The sequence below is a fragment of the Protopterus annectens genome, chromosome 2.part2 (assembly GCF_019279795.1).
Source record: "Protopterus annectens isolate FY-2018-M chromosome 2.part2, PAN1.0, whole genome shotgun sequence".
NCBI lineage: Eukaryota > Metazoa > Chordata > Ceratodontiformes > Protopteridae > Protopterus > Protopterus annectens.
In genome coordinates this window covers 839,388,132-839,410,129 of record NC_056730.1, presented here as the reverse complement: position 1 = coordinate 839,410,129, position 21,998 = coordinate 839,388,132, and the positions used below count along the sequence as shown (strand labels likewise).

Here is a 21,998-nt window from a genome sequence, read left to right as displayed (position 1 = left end):
AGGCCAGAAAGTGGTCACAACTCTAATTAAGTTCACTATGGCCAATGCCTTATATCGTGCAACGTGCTGAAGATAATGATATGTTTCAGAATTTATTAGGACTTAAACATGCTGACCATCAAGTGTGTTTAGTAATAAGGAAGCCAAAACCAGAATGTGGCCTATATTATTATTTAGTTGTTCTAGTCACCATGGTCAGTCTTTTACAGGGGAGAAAATGAAAGGTTAGTATTCTCACAGACTGATGTTAGCATATTCATGATGGAACTAGGCATTACAAAATTCATTACAAGTCTAAAAGAGAACAGGAAACTCGAAGGGATCTAAACCTAGCACACAGGATTCAGATTATGGGGCTACAACTCTGTGTACATATAGTGGACAAACAAGCATAAAGATAAGCATTAGCAGATAGCTTGTGTATGCCTGGTTCCAAACACATGACGAATTCAATGAACTATGGTCTACAAACCGTCAATGAAATACGTCTAAACAACTGTGAAGATAGCATTATAAGGGTCATGATGTATATTAGCTAAGGTCCACAGTAAACTGGAATCCAAAAAAAATAGTGTCCGAACTGCGAGCTTAAGTTTATGAAAGCAAAGCAGGGAAAATATCCCCAAAGAAGCACTAATCGTACAGTAGGAAGGACCACTGAACATAAGTCTAAAAAAAGTGTGGATTTTCAAGAAGCAGTGGGATGTAGTCAATGTGAGGGGACCTGACATATAGCACATACATCAACAATAGTCATAAAACACAAATCATAAACATTAAGATTTAAACAGAGACAGAGTACACTAGCATTCCCTCACTGGCTACCTTTTGCAACTGTATGTACAAAAAGGATCTAGGACTCTCCATCGAACATACGTTTCACAGAAACATAAACCACCGAACACACTTTCGCGAAAGTGCATTTATTGAAAATGCACTTTTGCAGGAAAAAAACACCAAAATATTAAAAAATAAAAGACTACTCACATTTATGCAGGGGGACAAGCCGTCCTGCACCTCCCACACACCCACTACTTTAATATTCTCACTCAGAGATCTCACTACAGTGGGGAAAAGGGAATGTTCCCTTATCCCCACTGTACAGCGATCTAAGTAGCAGTTTGTTTAGTTGTACAATCTACACCACATGTTGATGTATAACTATACCTACATGCAAACAACTGTTTGCTTACTTACCTTCGAGCGAAAGTGCATTTTCGCTAAATGCACTTTCAGAAAGTGTGTTCGGTGATTTACATTTTAATGAAACGTGTGTTCGATGGAGAGTCCTAGATCCATACAAAACATCCAGTGGCAAAGTTTCCATACATGACAATAATGGACATTATGATGGGAAAAACAAGCAGATACAACACTATGGAGTACATTTTGATGAGCTAGTTTGCACAGCAGCTTTATCAGCACATTTTATGTTATATTCTTCTGTACACTGGTCAGTGATTAAAGTCTCAGCACATTTTATGTTATATTCTTCTGTACACTGGTCAGTCATTAAAGTCTCAGCACATTTTATGTTATATTCTTCTGTACACTGGTCAGTGATTAAAGTCTCAGCACATTTTATGTTATATTCTTCTGTACACTGGTCAGTGATTAAAGTCTCAGCACATTTTATGTTATATTCTTCTGTACACTGGTCAGTGATTAAAGTCTCAGCACATTTTATGTTATATTCTTCTGTACACTGGTCAGTGATTAAAGTCTCAGCACATTTTATGTTATATTCTTCTGTACACTGGTCAGTGATTAAAGTCTCAGCACATTTTATGTTATATTCTTCTGTACACTGGTCAGTGATTAAAGTCTCAGCACATTTTATGTTATATTCTTCTGTACACTGGTCAGTCATTAAAGTCTCAGCACATTTTATGTTATATTCTTCTGTACACTGGTCAGTCATTAAAGTCTCAGCACATTTTATGTTATATTCTTCTGTACACTGGTCAGTGATTAAAGTCTCAGCACATTTTATGTTATATTCTTCTGTACACTGGTCAGTGATTAAAGTCTCAGCACATTTTATGTTATATTCTTCTGTACACTGGTCAGTGATTAAAGTCTCAGCACATTTTATGTTATATTCTTCTGTACACTGGTCAGTCATTAAAGTCTCAGCACATTTTATGTTATATTCTTCTGTACACTGGTCAGTGATTAAAGTCTCAGCACATTTTATGTTATATTCTTCTGTACACTGGTCAGTGATTAAAGTCTCAGCACATTTTATGTTATATTCTTCTGTACACTGGTCAGTGATTAAAGTCTCAGCACATTTTATGTTATATTCTTCTGTACACTCGTCAGTCATTAAAGTCTCAGCACATTTTATGTTATATTCTTCTGTACACTGGTCAGTCATTAAAGTCTCAGCACATTTTATGTTATATTCTTCTGTACACTGGTCAGTCATTAAAGTCTCAGCACATTTTATGTTATATTCTTCTGTACACTGGTCAGTGATTAAAGTCTCAGCACATTTTATGTTATATTCTTCTGTACACTGGTCAGTGATTAAAGTCTCAGCACATTTTATGTTATATTCTTCTGTACACTGGTCAGTCATTAAAGTCTCAGCACATTTTATGTTATATTCTTCTGTACACTGGTCAGTGATTAAAGTCTCAGCACATTTTATGTTATATTCTTCTGTACACTGGTCAGTGATTAAAGTCTCAGCACATTTTATGTTATATTCTTCTGTACACTGGTCAGTGATTAAAGTCTCAGCACATTTTATGTTATATTCTTCTGTACACTGGTCAGTCATTAAAGTCTCAGCACATTTTATGTTATATTCTTCTGTACACTGGTCAGTCATTAAAGTCTCAGCACATTTTATGTTATATTCTTCTGTACACTGGTCAGTCATTAAAGTCTCAGCACATTTTATGTTATATTCTTCTGTACACTGGTCAGTCATTAAAGTCTCAGCACATTTTATGTTATATTCTTCTGTACACTGGTCAGTCATTAAAGTCTCAGCACATTTTATGTTATATTCTTCTGTACACTGGTCAGTCATTAAAGTCTCAGCACATTTTATGTTATATTCTTCTGTACACTGGTCAGTCATTAAAGTCTCAGCACATTTTATGTTATATTCTTCTGTACACTGGTCAGTCATTAAAGTCTCAGCACATTTTATGTTATATTCTTCTGTACACTGGTCAGTGATTAAAGTCTCAGCACATTTTATGTTATATTCTTCTGTACACTGGTCAGTGATTAAAGTCTCAGCACATTTTATGTTATATTCTTCTGTACACTGGTCAGTGATTAAAGTCTCAGCACATTTTATGTTATATTCTTCTGTACACTGGTCAGTGATTAAAGTCTCAGCACATTTTATGTTATATTCTTCTGTACACTCGTCAGTCATTAAAGTCTCAGCACATTTTATGTTATATTCTTCTGTACACTGGTCAGTCATTAAAGTCTCAGCACATTTTATGTTATATTCTTCTGTACACTGGTCAGTCATTAAAGTCTCAGCACATTTTATGTTATATTCTTCTGTACACTGGTCAGTGATTAAAGTCTCAGCACATTTTATGTTATATTCTTCTGTACACTGGTCAGTGATTAAAGTCTCAGCACATTTTATGTTATATTCTTCTGTACACTGGTCAGTCATTAAAGTCTCAGCACATTTTATGTTATATTCTTCTGTACACTGGTCAGTGATTAAAGTCTCAGCACATTTTATGTTATATTCTTCTGTACACTGGTCAGTGATTAAAGTCTCAGCACATTTTATGTTATATTCTTCTGTACACTGGTCAGTCATTAAAGTCTCAGCACATTTTATGTTATATTCTTCTGTACACTGGTCAGTCATTAAAGTCTCAGCACATTTTATGTTATATTCTTCTGTACACTGGTCAGTCATTAAAGTCTCAGCACATTTTATGTTATATTCTTCTGTACACTGGTCAGTCATTAAAGTCTCAGCACATTTTATGTTATATTCTTCTGTACACTGGTCAGTCATTAAAGTCTCAGCACATTTTATGTTATATTCTTCTGTACACTGGTCAGTCATTAAAGTCTCAGCACATTTTATGTTATATTCTTCTGTACACTGGTCAGTCATTAAAGTCTCAGCACATTTTATGTTATATTCTTCTGTACACTGGTCAGTCATTAAAGTCTCAGCACATTTTATGTTATATTCTTCTGTACACTGGTCAGTCATTAAAGTCTCAGCACATTTTATGTTATATTCTTCTGTACACTGGTCAGTCATTAAAGTCTCAGCACATTTTATGTTATATTCTTCTGTACACTGGTCAGTCATTAAAGTCTCAGCACATTTTATGTTATATTCTTCTGTACACTGGTCAGTCATTAAAGTCTCAGCACATTTTATGTTATATTCTTCTGTACACTGGTCAGTCATTAAAGTCTCAGCACATTTTATGTTATATTCTTCTGTACACTGGTCAGTCATTAAAGTCTCAGCACATTTTATGTTATATTCTTCTGTACACTGGTCAGTGATTAAAGTCTCAGCACATTTTATGTTATATTCTTCTGTACACTGGTCAGTCATTAAAGTCTCAGCACATTTTATGTTATATTCTTCTGTACACTGGTCAGTCATTAAAGTCTCAGCACATTTTATGTTATATTCTTCTGTACACTGGTCAGTCATTAAAGTCTCAGCACATTTTATGTTATATTCTTCTGTACACTGGTCAGTGATTAAAGTCTCAGCACATTTTATGTTATATTCTTCTGTACACTGGTCAGTCATTAAAGTCTCAGCACATTTTATGTTATATTCTTCTGTACACTGGTCAGTCATTAAAGTCTCAGCACATTTTATGTTATATTCTTCTGTACACTGGTCAGTCATTAAAGTCTCAGCACATTTTATGTTATATTCTTCTGTACACTGGTCAGTGATTAAAGTCTCAGCACATTTTATGTTATATTCTTCTGTACACTGGTCAGTGATTAAAGTCTCAGCACATTTTATGTTATATTCTTCTGTACACTGGTCAGTCATTAAAGTCTCAGCACATTTTATGTTATATTCTTCTGTACACTGGTCAGTGATTAAAGTCTCAGCACATTTTATGTTATATTCTTCTGTACACTGGTCAGTCATTAAAGTCTCAGCACATTTTATGTTATATTCTTCTGTACACTGGTCAGTGATTAAAGTCTCAGCACATTTTATGTTATATTCTTCTGTACACTGGTCAGTCATTAAAGTCTCAGCACATTTTATGTTATATTCTTCTGTACACTGGTCAGTCATTAAAGTCTCAGCACATTTTATGTTATATTCTTCTGTACACTGGTCAGTCATTAAAGTCTCAGCACATTTTATGTTATATTCTTCTGTACACTGGTCAGTGATTAAAGTCTCAGCACATTTTATGTTATATTCTTCTGTACACTGGTCAGTCATTAAAGTCTCAGCACATTTTATGTTATATTCTTCTGTACACTGGTCAGTGATTAAAGTCTCAGCACATTTTATGTTATATTCTTCTGTACACTGGTCAGTCATTAAAGTCTCAGCACATTTTATGTTATATTCTTCTGTACACTGGTCAGTGATTAAAGTCTCAGCACATTTTATGTTATATTCTTCTGTACACTGGTCAGTCATTAAAGTCTCAGCACATTTTATGTTATATTCTTCTGTACACTGGTCAGTCATTAAAGTCTCAGCACATTTTATGTTATATTCTTCTGTACACTGGTCAGTCATTAAAGTCTCAGCACATTTTATGTTATATTCTTCTGTACACTGGTCAGTCATTAAAGTCTCAGCACATTTTATGTTATATTCTTCTGTACACTGGTCAGTCATTAAAGTCTCAGCACATTTTATGTTATATTCTTCTGTACACTGGTCAGTGATTAAAGTCTCAGCACATTTTATGTTATATTCTTCTGTACACTGGTCAGTCATTAAAGTCTCAGCACATTTTATGTTATATTCTTCTGTACACTGGTCAGTCATTAAAGTCTCAGCACATTTTATGTTATATTCTTCTGTACACTGGTCAGTCATTAAAGTCTCAGCACATTTTATGTTATATTCTTCTGTACACTGGTCAGTCATTAAAGTCTCAGCACATTTTATGTTATATTCTTCTGTACACTGGTCAGTCATTAAAGTCTCAGCACATTTTATGTTATATTCTTCTGTACACTGGTCAGTCATTAAAGTCTCAGCACATTTTATGTTATATTCTTCTGTACACTGGTCAGTCATTAAAGTCTCAGCACATTTTATGTTATATTCTTCTGTACACTGGTCAGTCATTAAAGTCTCTCTGCTGATATATTTCAAGCTTTTGCTTGAATTAACAAGTTCTGTCAACTGATAATCATAAATTAATAAGCATGGAACTTTTTCAGAACAGACAGTACCAACATTCAGCGCCACATAAGGGAAGAAACCTCATCTATGCAGAACTTATAAAGTAAACAGGCTCCATCAGTACTGAATATATTCAGCAAGGAATCATGAAGCCATAGCATTAAAGCTAGTCTTTAAATAAATGGTACATGCAATTAATACAATAAGACAGCAATAGCTTTGAATTAAAATTCTGGACTTAATTCATTACCTGTCGAGTTCTGTCCCAACTCCAGACCATTGGATGGGTTAGCAAGAATTAACTGGAATTTCTCATCACCCTCTGGAATATCATCGTCAAGCACATGCACATCAACAAATCTGTACCTTTCCCCTTCAGTAAATGTCAAAACCTGAAGGATAAACACATCAACATAAAAGGTTGGGAAGCGTTTTATGATTTGTTTCAATTTTTATCTGAAAGTAGACAAATCATAATAGGTACAGAAAAAGAGAATACATATACTCTGTGAAGTACATTGTGTTAGTATAGTAACATCTCTAACAGTGTAAAGATATACACATATATGTCTACATATACATATATACATGTGTGTGTGTGATATATATATATGTGTGTGTGTGTGCATGTATCTCTCTCTCTCTCTCTCTCTAGATATATATATATATATATATATATATATTTAAAACATGTTTTGTGATGTGTTGACTGCTTTTTTTGGAGGGAGGATTCTTAATTTCGAGATTCCAAGATCTCAAGGTCCTGAATTCGATATTCTGAACCTCGGGATTTTAGTATTTTGAAATTAAGAAGTGACTATATATATATATATATATATATATATATATATATGTGTGTGTGTGTGTGTGTATAAATATATATATATATATATATATATATATATATATTTTTTTTTTTTTTTTTTTTTCAAATGAGAAGTCCTCTGCTATTTCCTATATTTCCACCACTGTAGATCTACATGAAAATGCATACCACTGCTATATTATTGCACCTCTCTTTTATAACTGTATAATTCAAGGCAATAGATGTAGTAATGTATAACCTTGTTATGCTAAGTAACAGTACTGTCATACCATTTCAAATAATGTGACATTCTTACTAAAATGGAAGACCATCAATGCATCAGTGGAGAAAAACATGTCTCAGTTTACTGGTTTCCTCTTTAACAATAGTAATTCAATACTTAGTAAAGCTCTACAACTGTATATTCTTTGAATTTATGAACCAATAAATCAGCCTCCTTGTGTTTTAAAATCATGAATTTTAAATAACGTGGCAGAGTAGAACTGTTCTTAACCATTTATGTAAGCCTTAGACAGTACATTCTAATGACATTTTCACTTAGCTGGTTACAATAACAAGTCAGTCTTACGAAAATGAAGTTTAAGTTAAGGAAACTGCAATTTGGTCCAATCTGCACTTCAAAGTTTTAATAAAAAATATTATCTTTGTAGTCAGAGGGATGAAGTCCTCCAGTGATCAGCAAGTATTGAAGGCATGGGGAAAGGCCACAGAATGAAAGTACATATCCATAGCTGAATATGTAAAGCCCAACATGCAAAACAAGTAGGTCTCCTTGCTCACAAGCACTAGGGCAGCTCAGAAGTCACAGCTTCCCTGACTGCTTAGACCCCCCCCCCTCTCTAGCCAACAGCTCCTGGTCTCCCCATATTGTTTGCAGTTCTTGCCCAGTGTGAAGAGTCTAGAGTAGATATGTCCAACCTGCAGCCCATGGGCTGCATACAGCCCTCAGAGCTCTTCCATGCAGCCCACGGACCAAATGCGGCCCTAAGACCTCTTCCATTCAGCCCATGGGCCACATGCGGCCCTCAGACCTCTTCCACGCACCCCACAACATTTAACTGCAACTTCAGTGTATGCATACACCAAAACAATTGTTTTCATTTCTTTTTTCGCGCCAGTGACCTGTAACACAACGTCAGTGTGCGCACGTGCCAAAGCACCCTTCCCATTTTTTTTTTTAGTGCCAAACTAGGATCTGTGTGTTCATGGCGAATAATGTGTGTGTGTGTGTGTGTGTGTGTGTGTGTGTGTGTGTGTGTGTGTGTGTGTGTGTGTGTGTGTGTGTGTGTGTGTGTGTGTGTGCATGTGAAATGCATGTTTTATTGAAATTTGACCTGAAATGCTGAGTTCAGTGAAAATAAAGTGATTTTGCCATTACTCAGACAATACAGATTAGAAACTTACTGGTATTTCTCTCAGAATGTAATTTGAAGTGGTACAGGCAATGAATCAGTAAAGTGATAATTTCAGAGTCAATGCACATAGACAGACCCAGAAAGATAATCTCTGTAGGATGCTCATACACATGGCTATAAATACATGAATAGAATATCTAACTATTGAAGAGTAGATACTGAATATTTTCTCAGAAGCCACAGTTGCTGTTTAAAATAATGTTACTTGGGGAGAACTAAATTCACTGGTTTGGCAATACAACTGAAATGGTTATGTACTTTTAGAGTAAAACGATGCTTTGTATGGTTATAGTGCAGTGAACTGTTTAAGAAAAGGAATGCAGTTTGCTCACACATGCACCAGTTAAAATATAACAGTTACTATGGAAAAAAGTTCATCTGTAGAACTGAAGCCTTAAAGTAGACTTTGAGATGATGCATTACCATCTATTTGGGTGGAGCTTGGCTACAAAATGGTAATCTCTGTAGGTTAATCAACTTCTGATGTAATAAATACATTTGGAATGAAAGTAGAAGAACTTAGGTATGGTCATGTAAGCTTTCAACCAACACAAAAGAAAAGTCAGTTGTAGGTCTGCTCTAGGTAGCTATACCCTTGTAGATAATTTTCTGCCTGAGAACAGTGACCTCAGTCTTAATGATAATTAACTTCAATCTATGGTGAATTTGTATTGCGTTAATATTTATACTAAAAATAGTGTTGTAATTGTCAAGCAGTTCATGTACATGATTTGTTGTGCAAATATTAATAGCAATCACATGTAGTGAAAAAGTTGATTATTGATTAGTTTGATGATGTTGTAAAAAGAGTTATTTGCAAGAGGTGTCACTTATTAGGTCTTTATTGTCAAAAGCGCCAGAGTATATAGTCTTTTGGAACAAAATACAACATTTTGCCATATGATTTTTTATGCCTTATTTATGTATTTATTTTTTTCTCTGGTATGTTGTGGGTTTATCCCTGTGGATTACATGTTGTACAGTATCAGGTTATTCTAATAACATTTGTGTTGAACAAATTGTCATCACATCCTCAGGAGAGCATATTATGCCATTCCCACTGCAGATATGACCATCATACAATTAAGCATCATACGGGTGTATAAAGATGGTAACAATTCCCACAAAGTATTTTCTGTATCCAACAAGTGTCCTTCGGCTATATAGGAAATCTACAGACTGAATGAAGGTAAAATCATTTTCAAGTGCTTACCAATCACCACTATAGATGCTGGTTCTATTTTCTCTGTGTATTTCAAAATAAGAAAGGTAGAGTGCTTCTATTTGTTTGTTTTCAAGAGGGGCAGAAGGCTTTTCAACAATAGCTTATCAGAGTATTTGCTGTCTCATGTAATGTGACATGCAGATGATTAAGCTTTTTTTCCTGCAAAAAGAATGTTAAAAGTCACCTGTACCTCCTAAAGTTCTCCACTCAAGGAAGAAGAACTGGTTAACCAGTTATGGCGTTCTTACAAATGCTAGCAGAACGAAAACAGTGCTTTTTACTTCAATTTACGCTAATGCAAAACTTGTTATTCTATCAACTTTCTAAGTCTGTAATAGCAATATTTAAAAAATGTCCCTAGTTTTGGGCCTTTGTCCCAATTTTATTTATGGCTTTGTCCAGATTTTGTGCTCTAAGAGGTATGGGTATAACCAGTGTGACAGTGGTAAATAAGTGGGTAAATTGTACTAGTGGTCAGACCTACACAAATGTCCATTCTGTATTGAGTATAAACCTATAGTCATGATCCACAAATGATGAAGATTTTCTAAGCTTTATGGACATTGTTCATATAATGTGTTTTGTGGTGATGTGAGATTTTTTTAGCTATTTTCTTGCAGACAGATTGCACATAAATTACTAAAATTGTTAGAAAATTCAATACTGTAATTCTGTGAAAGTGAATCTTCAAATGTCTGGTAAGCTGTTAAACTATTATACCCTACATAACCAATTTTGAAATAACTGGTGTAACTGAATTCAGAATTCTAATTAGGACAGTTAATTTTTATATGATTAGTATATTGTTAAATACAGATGCCCTATTTCAGTTAATTTGATAAATAATTAAAGGTAATATAGCGCATTTTAATGTGTCTCATGGTTGCAGCTTGGGGGTGGAGAAGGAATAAACAACTGGTTTATAGGATAATATTGAAGTTTTGTGTGATGGAAATGTGTCAGCATCTCATGCTGAATTGTGTGTTGGTTGTTAGTTGCAACACATTTTTCTGTGTAATATTGGTTACTATAGTACCTTGGCTACTGAAAGGTGAGGGGGGGGGGGTCTCCAGGTGCTTTATGCAGGGAAATGCAAGGTGAGTTTGAACTGCCAGAAGTTTATGGAGTCTTTCCTAGTTTAATGCATCTCTTTTGCTCACAAGTTCCTTGACTTGACAGATCTCACAACTATCAAGTTTATCAACTTAAAGATGTCATTCTGGGTAAATAAAATTGTGGGGGATAAGCAGGTGAGATGGGTTCCATAGTAAAGCATGCTACAAGAGTTTAGAGATATTGATTACTAATATGTACAGATGTTCTGCTGTAGGCTAGTGTGTGACTTTATATACCTAGGAAGGGTTCCACACCTATTTGTTAAAAAAAAAAAAAATAAATAAATAAAATGTTAGAGTTAATTGTTAGATTAAGAATTAAAATGAGAATTAGAATTTTAAGGCAAATATTAGGCATTTATTACATTTATTCATTGTTCGAATGCACCTACAGTACAGCCAGGAGGTAGACTTTGGTCGCTCGTGGCAGCGAAAGAGTTAACTATATGATATATTTTATATGCGGGCCCAAGACAATTTTTTGCTCCGGCAAGTCAAAAGGTTGGACAACCCTGGTCTAGAGAAATAAAATGTAGGATAGGTAGGTGGATGTCCACCCACAGATATAGCTTTATAGTAAGTATCCATAACTTATATATGTGATGTCATGAATCTTCAGCTACTGAACAAGTAGGACATAGTTTCAAAGTGGGTGACCTGGTTGGTGCCTCATAGCAATATGACATCCACCATGGAGGTCACACAGAAAGATATGGATTGAGAAGCCACAACAATATTTAGGGTCTGGAAAAAGGAGGATCTGGCCGCTATGGCACAAGTGTCAGCTAAGTAGGTATTGTTGAAGACAGCCTGGACATACCTCTAGTGCATGAAATCTGGACAAAACATAAAATAACAGGTAGAGAAAGGCCAAAAAATAGGGACAAATTTTATATATTGCTTTTAGTAAATTAGAAAGCTGCAAGAATACAGGATGTGTGTTATTGTGCATTTTCTGAATGATATGGTCTGAAACTGAAATGTGTGCCGTTATTTAGTAACTACAGAACACCTCAAATTTTATGAACAGACTAAAAATATGAGGTAGAAATGTAGACAATCTGTAAAAATCTGAATATTTTAGAGGTATGGGTCTGGATATGGACACCACCCAAGTGGAATGGATCTTAGCGGAGCAAGTAATTCTTTACAAAAAATACAGTTGGCTAACTACTCTGAGGGTCACTGTATGGTGACATTCTTTCCATTTCTTTCTTTGAGGAAAACTACAAACATTTGTTTGTTCAAGCATGTGGCTGTTGTTCTGTCTGTGTAAAATCTAAGTTACATATGCATGCTCATGTAAAGTGTCAAACATCCATCTATTTGGAACAATGAGCAAAGAATACTAACTACCCTACAACCAGCTTTTCACATCAAGATAATTACCAATAACATTTGTTTGTTTTTTCAGTTCAGTCACAGCCGCACATGAAGTGCTCTTCCATAATTCAGGGCAAATGCTAATAAATACTAATGAAGCTAGGTTATATTTCATACTTGCCAACTTCTTTGCTCAAGAATTCTGGAAAAGCTAAAAAGAATGAGGGTAACAAAACTCCAAATTAAGGGACATGTTTTCATAAACAATACACTAATTCACTTAAAAGGTGACTCAACATGCATTTTCTGAACAAAGCAAAGTATGAAACTCAAATGCCTGGCATGACTGCGTGACTATAACTCTCTTTAAGTTACCAAAAACATAAAAAAAACAAAAGATTTATGAGGGGTCGGGTGAAAATTTGAGGTAAAATCAGAGACATGCTGCAAAATCAGGGACAGCTGAGAAATAAGCAGTACTTATCTCAACTATTTCTGATATGTTACTTAATTTTACAAGCATTTATTATACTGTAGTAGTGCTATGTCTATGGAAACAATTTATAATCTCAGGGATTATATCAGCCTTTGTAACAGGCACATATGCACCTGGAAACACACATGTACACATACATATGCACATGCACACGTGCACACACACACACACACACACACACACACACACACACACACACACACACACACACACACACACACATGCTCCTTGTTATGACAAACATTATTTTTGTAATGAAACATAATCATTTAAAACTCCTAGAGTTGCCGCATATCAAGCAATTTCCTGGCAATGAGGAATTCTAGGTCTTTTCTACAGTACATGTCAGGTATTTGGAATTGTGAGTGTTCACAAAATTCTGAATGAAAGCTGTCTCTGACATTGTTTTAGCTGCATTTTAACTTGCATTCAGCTTTTACTGTCGGCAAAGCACTTTCTGAAAGCAGTCAGTCTATAAGTATGGAGTGACTATAAAGATCATTAGCAGCTAATTCTCCTTATTCTTAACTTTTTTACACTTCAGCGGCATAAATTTAAAAACCAAGGCAAAGTGATTCATCTGGATTCATAGATAATACCTCACTAAAAATCCTGCCTCGTTGCAAATAACAGGTAGTCCGGAGGCTAACTATGCCCTCAGGCTTGCAGGAATGATACAGAAAATAGGAAGTGTGCCTACAGTCAATTTGGAAAGCCTGTGCAGGATGATATCTAGAGCACTGAGCTGCACTGCTATATGCATTGCATATATGGATGGGCCAGGTGACTCACTGGAAACACTGGATATTTGTACATGAGGTCAAAACTAGTCAGACTGCTCTGAGGCTACATTATAGAATAAATACGGAAAAGAGAAAATAGGGCAGATATTAAGTTTTAGAGGCTGAAAAAAATGGAAAGTCAGAGTCAACAGATGAAGGAAAGGCATGCATTGACCTGCTGAATTGTATGTGGACAGAATGTAGACATAGATGAGGATTGTTGTAACAGTGAGACTAAGCAAAAGGAAATGGAAGAAGAGTGGCCATTGGGGTGCTGTAAAAGTGTGTCTGCAAGACATTTTTGGAACATGAACATAAGTTCCAAATGCAGCCATTTTAACATCAAAGTTCTTAAATTGAAGTGAAATATTTCAACAGATTATAGATATTGTACACCTTACGTATGAGCCAGCCACATCCCTATCTCATTAGTGGGGTCTCTGGCAGGACTCCAGATTTCTGGCATTGGATGATGCAATACATGCTCTTATTGAGTTTCTCAGTAAAGTGTGCATCATGTGTAGTGATGAATGAACCCAGGGAACTGCACCACTATCTTTTCCCATGTTCTGCACTTAGTAATTATGTGAGAGGCCATGAGTCTGGCATGTCATATATTGACAGTTGTGTCTGTCACAGGGGAACTGGTGCAATCCCAGCAGTGTATGTCAATGCCTACTTGTTGCTGATAACAGCACTTCCTAATTGCAGTGCTGTGACTTGGAAGGTGGCAGGCAATATTCATGCTGTTATGAGCAGCTCATCATACACTTTTCATGTTTTGTGCACCGTCTGCCTGTCTCTCTCTCTATGTATGTAAATGCCATTATGATTCGAGCCTCCTGCGCTGTTTCAAGTATACATCTTTCATGTTGTTATAAACAATACCTGACACATTCTGCAAGCTTCCTGCATGTATGGACATGTACTCTATACAGCAGACCTCCACAGTACATCATAATTGCCTTCCTTTTTTTCCTGGGAACAAACAAACAGGTGTTATATGTCCTTATGAATAGCCTATGTCCATACACAATGAGTTCTGTGTACAGTAGTATTGCGCTGTGTGCATCAATTCTACACGTACCATCATCTTATTCTAACAAGTGGGAGGAAATGGTATGAACCTTTTAGCTTATTTGCTGTTTACTAAAAACAAATAACTTTTTCAAAATAAATATTATACATAAAAACAAAGGCTTAATTTATGAACACTACAAATTATACAATGTTTAACAACAGAAGAGGCTACACCATAACAGCTTTGAACTGAAACTCTGTTTTATTCCACTGCAGTTAAAAAGTAAGCACTTTCACGTTGCTGGAACGCTTCTTCAGACTTCAATGACTGCTTTAACAAAAACTAAATGGTTTATACCATTTCATGAACACACCTATCAATTAACTAATTATAGATTTAAAGACATAGACTTGATTAAAGCAGGACTGATGCATGTATATAATAAAATATCTATACATAAATATAAAAACTTTAAAAAATATATATAAATATATATATATATATGTATATATCCATATGCACACACACATACACTGAACCCACATAAAAAACATATACAAAAAATATAAAAAATATATACATATATATATATATATATATATATATATATATATATATATATATATATATATATATGTGTGTGAATGCATGTGTAGATACACATGATAAAATATTAATAGCAAATATATAAACCAATACTAACAACTATCTATGGAACAATATAGAAAAAACTTCCAACATTTACATGGTTGCTTAATGTTTATAAGTGAAAAAATATTTTGAGATTTACTTGCTTACTGCTTGGAATGATGGATTTGCAGTGTTCTTAAGACACTCAGTCTTGCTGGCTGGAATCAAAGTCTGGTTATAATTGCATTCACAGTCTGTTGCATACAGAAACTTGCAGAATATACACTGATACAGCATCAGACTTTAAGAGCAGTAACCAATAACTTTTATAATAAACCAAACTGGACAAACGTTACAGCTTAAAAGTACTGTTCCAACTTTACTTCTCATATAGTACAGATGATGTGAGAGATATAACATTTACCTCAGAACACCAAATGTGTTCCTACCATACCCCTCTAACATAGCTGGATTTATACAGCTCTTTATATACACTTTTTAGTCATGCATAAACATATTTTTGAGGAAACACATTGTTCTGTACCCTGTAGAAACAATACTAAGCTTCCTTGTTTAACAATGTCTTGTTAGAAACCAGCTTTTCTGACAGCGTGAATATCCTGTAACAGTGTCCTAATGTCCATGTAGAAAAACATATTTTTGAGGAAACACATTGTCTGTATTCTATTTGGATCTGTGTATATGACCATGTGTCCTTGTACCAATGCTGATAAGCATATCCTGTTTTTTATGAAGAAAAACATATTTTTGAGAAAACACATTGTCAGAGATCAGCTTTTCTGACAGTGTGAACATCCTGTATTTTATTTGGATCTTTGTATAAAAAAACATCTGTTCTTGTGCCATCCTGTTTTTCCATGCATAATAACATGTCATTGTTCTTTAAAAGCAGATTTTGCATTTTTGTTCTTGCATACATCCTGTTTTGAATCTGTAAGGGAAAAATGTCCATTCTTTAAAAGCAGATTTTGTATTTTTGCTCTTGCATACATCCTGTTTTGAGTCTGTAAGGGAAGAATGTCCATTCAGCAGATTCCTTTTCCAAGCCATGGTCATTTAGTATGACTGCTGATCACATATTACTTAAACTTTGTTTCTGCATTTAAGCAAGCCTTTTCTTTCAGCATATTTACAGCATAATTAATTTCAGACTAATATTCATAAAATCTAACAATAAGGGCGGGCGGCTAAGAATGGTTTGAGTGTGACTCTTTCATTCAAGCCATGCCCTTTATAACTTTGCAATCTTATTATCCATTTGTTTTCTCTTTCCTCTGTATAGTTCTTAATATTCCCTGGTCTATTGGACTTCTTAATCAAGTCAAGTGTGGTAAATCTAAATTTATGCAATGTACCTTTTTGCAATGTATGATAAGCTAAGGCGTTTGTCTCATTTTCTTTGTTGATTGCATATATATGCTCCCTGACACGTTCCCTTAAACTTCTATTGGTTTTGCCCACATAAAAACATGAGCATATCTGACATGAGGCAAGATAGATCACATCTCTCGACTTACAGTCTGCATAGAAGTTAAAGTGAAATAACTGATTAGTGTCAGGGAGTTTAAAATGATTTTCACCAGACATAAAACTACATTGATTGCAGTTTCTACATGGAAAAGTTCCATGTCTATCTGATGTGATCAATCCTTTATTGTTATTCTCATAACATAAAAGTCTTTTCAAAGACTTGGTGTTTTTATATGAAAAAACTTGTTTTTTTACCTACTATCCAAGTTATTTTCTCATCAATTGTCAAGATATTCCAATTCCTATGAATTATTTGCTTGACCCTCAAAATCTGATTGGAATAATGGATAGTAAGTCTCTTATATGTTTGCTCACTAGTTTGCTCATTGGTAATGTGTCTCTCTGTCTCTAAATCATTTCTAGTATGTTTATAAAAATATGGTCCGCCCTTATTCTTCCTGTAGTGTCCAGTGGCCTCAAAAACTCTTTTCCATGTAAATGTTGGAAGTTTTTTCTATATTGTTCCATAGATAGTTGTTAGTATTGGTTTATATATTTGCTATTAATATTTTATCATGTGTATCTACACGTGCATTCACACATGTATATATATATATATATATATATATATATATATATATATATATATATATATATATATTTATATTTTTGTATATGTTTTTTATGTGGGTTCAGTGTATGTGTGTGTGCATATGGATATATACATATATATATATTTATATATATTTTTTACAGTTTTTATATTTATGTATAGATATTGTATTATATACATGCATCAGTCCTGCTTTAATCAAGTCTATGTCTTTAAATCTATAATTAGTTAATTGATAGGTGTGTTCATGAAATGGTATAAAGCATTTAGTTTTTGTTAAAGCAGTCATTGAAGTCTGAAGAAGCATTCCAGCAACGTGAAAACGCTTACTTTTTAACTGCAGTGGAATAAAACAGAGTTTCAGTTCAAAGCTGTCGTGGTGTAGCTTCTTCTGTTGTTAAACATTCGATTTTTGTGTTCTTAAGAGGCTCCTTATCCAGTGCTGCTTTGGTTTATTTCTCACAAATTATACAATATTTACACAGTACTTTTACAATCCATAGTATACTGGCATAGTATACTAGTATTTATTTTTCTCCTTTCATATCCTAACTGCATAACTGTAGTATTTTCTTCATTCCTAATATTTTTATATTTTTAACCTATGCCACCTGCTAGCTACCCTAAACTTCTGCTTTGATTACAGATTGTTCCTACTTTGGAGGTGAGAGCAAATGGTTGTGACATCATCAAAAAGGAAGGCATCAAGTGTTTTTTGTTTGATAACCTAACTTCTAACCCCTCATAACCCTGATGGGCATGCCACTGAAATAGGTGCTGCAATACTAGCTTGGTGACGCCTGTGTGCTCCTGCGCAACTCCCTTAATCAGACAACAGTTCTGACAGAGCCAAGGTGGAACAGTGCATGTCTGTTGCTATTACATCCCAGGTTCTACTTAGAGGCAGTACGGCAGCAGACAAGCTATCTGCACCCCCCATCCCCATAGGACAAGTCAGCATCAGCCACTAACTCCCACCTCTCTTCACATGCTCTACCAGTGTGACTGGAGTACTAGTCAATCCCTGGTCACCTAGGTTGCAGTCATGGCTTCATCCCTCTGTACCAAGGAGCTAGTTCTGCTTATGACTTCATCCCTCTATATCAAGCAGCCAGCTGTGCTCATGACTTCATCCCTCTGTGCCATGGAGGCAACTATGCACACATCATCCCTCTGTACCAAGGAGCCAGCTGTGCTCACAACTTGATCTCTCTGTGCCAAGTAACCAGCTCTGCTCACAACTTCATCCCTTATTCAATGGAGCCAGATCTGCTCACAACCTAATTCCTCTATGCCAAGGAGCCAGCTCTGCGTACAACTTCATCCCTTTGTGCCATGAAGCCTGCTCTGTTCACAACTTCATCTCTGTGTCAATGCACTAGCTTCTCTCATGACTTCATCTCTCTGTGCCAAAAAGACAACTCTGCTCATGACTTAATCCCTCTATGCCAAGGAGCCAGCTCTGCTTACAACTTCAGTCCTCTGAGCCAAGGAGCGAGCTCTGCTCTCAACTTCATTTCTCTTTACTAAGCGGCCAGCCTATACATTTATTTAATGGTAATGTTTCAGTAAGAACACTGATAAATAATTTTGAAAAAAATGTTGGATTCAGGTCCCGGGATTCACAAAAGCCGATTTTCCATGTAAGAACAGTGTAAGAGCTCCTGCATGGAAAATGGCCACCGAACGATTCAGGATAGTGCCGTTTTCACATGCATGAGCGGCCCTACACTGTTCTACCATGGAAAACTGGCAAACATGCAAATTACCTTATTTGCTGGTGAAAATCATGCAAATGAGGTGATTTAGCAATTCAACAAGCTGCCAGGTCTCCATACTAGAACAGTGTCAGTGCAGAAATGTATTCGGAAAATAACTGAGTACATTTCTGCAATTGACACAACGGAGGCATGACAGCACATGAAAAAGCATATTATGTACATTAGACATGCCAATGGCCAAATATAAGGCCATTGGCATTAAAGACTGATTAATTATTATGAAAATTAAACTTTTTTTGGCTGATCTCAGCTGTTTAAGCATAGGGCAGTGGCACACAAACGGGATTGCACCGAAAATAAAAAAAAAAAAAATGTGAAAACTCAATTTTAACTTAAATCTGTATTTTGCCATTATAGTCAGTGGCATGCAGAATGTAAACAATACAAGGGACCACTGGTTGTTAAGAGGAAAGGGTTCATTTTAGTGCAGTAACTAATGACCTACACACTGTGGTATGCAAATGAGGGAAGTTATACTGAATCACATATTTCTTCAAAGTGTCAGCTTGTACCTAACCGTGTAGGTGCAGCAATACAACAGTGTAAGTCTTAGAGCTGGATGACTTTGTAAGGGGGTGTGCCATGCTTGCTGTAAGTTCATTGGAGCTCTGTGGCCTGTGTTTGCCCTTAGCTAAGCACAGCTAATGAAGGGGGTGTGTCAGATGTGCCTGAGCACTGTGTATATAGCCGAAACGGGTGTGAGAGTGCCGCACACTGGGTTTTAAACATAAACAAAAAAAAAAAAAAGAAGAAGAAATGGCAGCATTGTTTACATTTCAGCTCTGGGTATGCACAGTGCACCTAGGGACCTAAATAGGGAGGAACTGGGAAGAGGAAACAGCAGTAGGAAGGCAATCAAGCAGAACTAGTGTAGTTGGCAGGTGGAATGTATCATAATCAGTCAATTACACATGCAGCAGCCCAGCATACTAATATAAACTATGCAAACACCCTACAAACTTTTTTTTTCCCTACAAACTCTACACCGCCAGTGTATAAAGATGGGGGATTTTTAACTGGCAAAACTAACTAAAAATGTTAGAGGCTGCTGCTGCTTTACTCCATCAATATGTGCTAGAGACTGAGGGTGGTGAGGAGGAGAATGCTGACAACTGACCCACAGAAAGGAGGAGGAGAAGAGTGTACAGAACCAGGGTAACTTACCAGGGCCAACATGAGCTGGAGATAGTGGACCGCTAAAGGGTGGACAGAGACATTTACAGCAAATCATCCAGCTGTGCTGTCCCCACCTCACACACACAACCAACAGAGGGGAATCCATCCCAGTGGATACCAAGGTATGTGTAGGCTTAAGAATACTAGCCACAGGTACCTTCCAAAGACCAACTAGGGATATTGTGGGGGTCTCACAGGCATCAGCATCCAGGGTACTCCACCAGTTCCTAGATGCCATGACATCACATGCCAATGAGCACATATATTTCCCCAACACCTGTGAGGCATTGACCAGAAATATGTGCCTCTTCCATCATATAGCAGAATACCCTGAGGTAGTTGGTGCTATAGACTGCACGCACATCCACATCAAAGTACCACCCAGCGAGTGGGGTAGGGTCTACATAAACTGCAAGGGCTTCCCCTCCATCAACTGCCAGGTCATGTGCGATCCCCAGGGCATTATCATGAACTTGTGTGCTGGCAGCCCTGGAAGCTATCATGACTCCCGCATCTGGAATTGCTCACAGCTGTATCAGGGGTTTGCCAGGGGGGACATCCCATATGGCCATCTACTGGGGGATGCAGGCTATGCACTGGAGCCATAGTTAATGACACCCATCAGAAATACACACACCAGAACAAGAATACTATAATGAGGCACACGCACAAACCAGGATCATTGTAGAGCATGCAATTGGGATGGTCAAGTCACACTTCCACTGCCTTGACATATCTGGTGGATCCTTGCAGTACTCTCCAGCTACATGTACACAAACATTCATAGTATGTGCCATGCTACACAATATGATCCTGCGGAAACAGCTGCAGCAGAAACAACATGGTGCAGGGCCACACAGCCCCCCACCATTGACAAGGCCAGCACAGGCACAGAAGGACTCAGAGGAGGAACTCCTGAGCCTACCCCTGCAGGCAGATGGAGGTGTGCCCAGTATGCCCAGGCCTTGGCAAAGAGGCAATGTATACCACACACACAGACACTGTAGGGACCCAGGGACTGATACCTCTCTCCAACTCGCACATACAGTAAAAGGGATGCCAACCATGACATTACCTGTGCTTTACCATGTATAGGGAGTGTACTAAGTGCATCCGACATAGTCAGCCCTCCAGCACCATCCCCCAATACTAGCCCATCAACAAGATAAGTCACCCTTCCTATCAATTACTGAATGGAGTAGTATGTCCTGATAGTTGTATGTATGGTATGGATGCAAGCATGCAAGGGAATTGGGTGGCTGAATGTGTTAACAGCAGATGGCTGACAGCCATATGGGACAGCAGGAAATCAATAACAAATATTGGTGTCAACATACTAGGCAGTATTACACAAGGTGACAATTCCTACTGCAGTACATGTGATGGCCCAAATAACTGTGGGTGTCAATAGGTCACTCACATGGATAACAATGAGGGTCACATACCTACCACCAGCCTCACCCAGCAGGACAGGTGTAGATGACCATAAAGACAGGCCAGGCTAAGGCCCCCAAATGATGGCAATGGTGAACAGCCCCCGTCCAGACATACACAGACATACTACAACAGGTCTGGCAGTTGCATTTCAGTTCTGAAGGGTAAGAAGTCTGAAATGTATGGCATTAAAATCTAACATGTGTACTCTACTGATATTCCTCCTTTCTGCATGATAGGTCACAATACAATATGAAATGGAAGCCAACAGAGTAACCAAAATACCAGTACAGTCACTGCAAATGT

The 21,998-nt window shown here is 36.6% G+C and overlaps 1 protein-coding gene across 1 annotated transcript in view; it reads right to left on the bottom strand.

Moving 5' to 3' along the window:
- The window catches only part of ADGRV1 (adhesion G protein-coupled receptor V1), a 3,979,741-nt gene that overhangs the window by 2,808,950 nt on the left and 1,148,793 nt on the right, over positions 1–21,998 (bottom strand). The window contains exon 42 of the mRNA XM_044064182.1: positions 6,615–6,756. Within this exon, the coding sequence (XP_043920117.1) occupies positions 6,615–6,756 (142 nt within the window). The remainder of the gene's footprint in view (positions 1–6,614; positions 6,757–21,998) is intronic.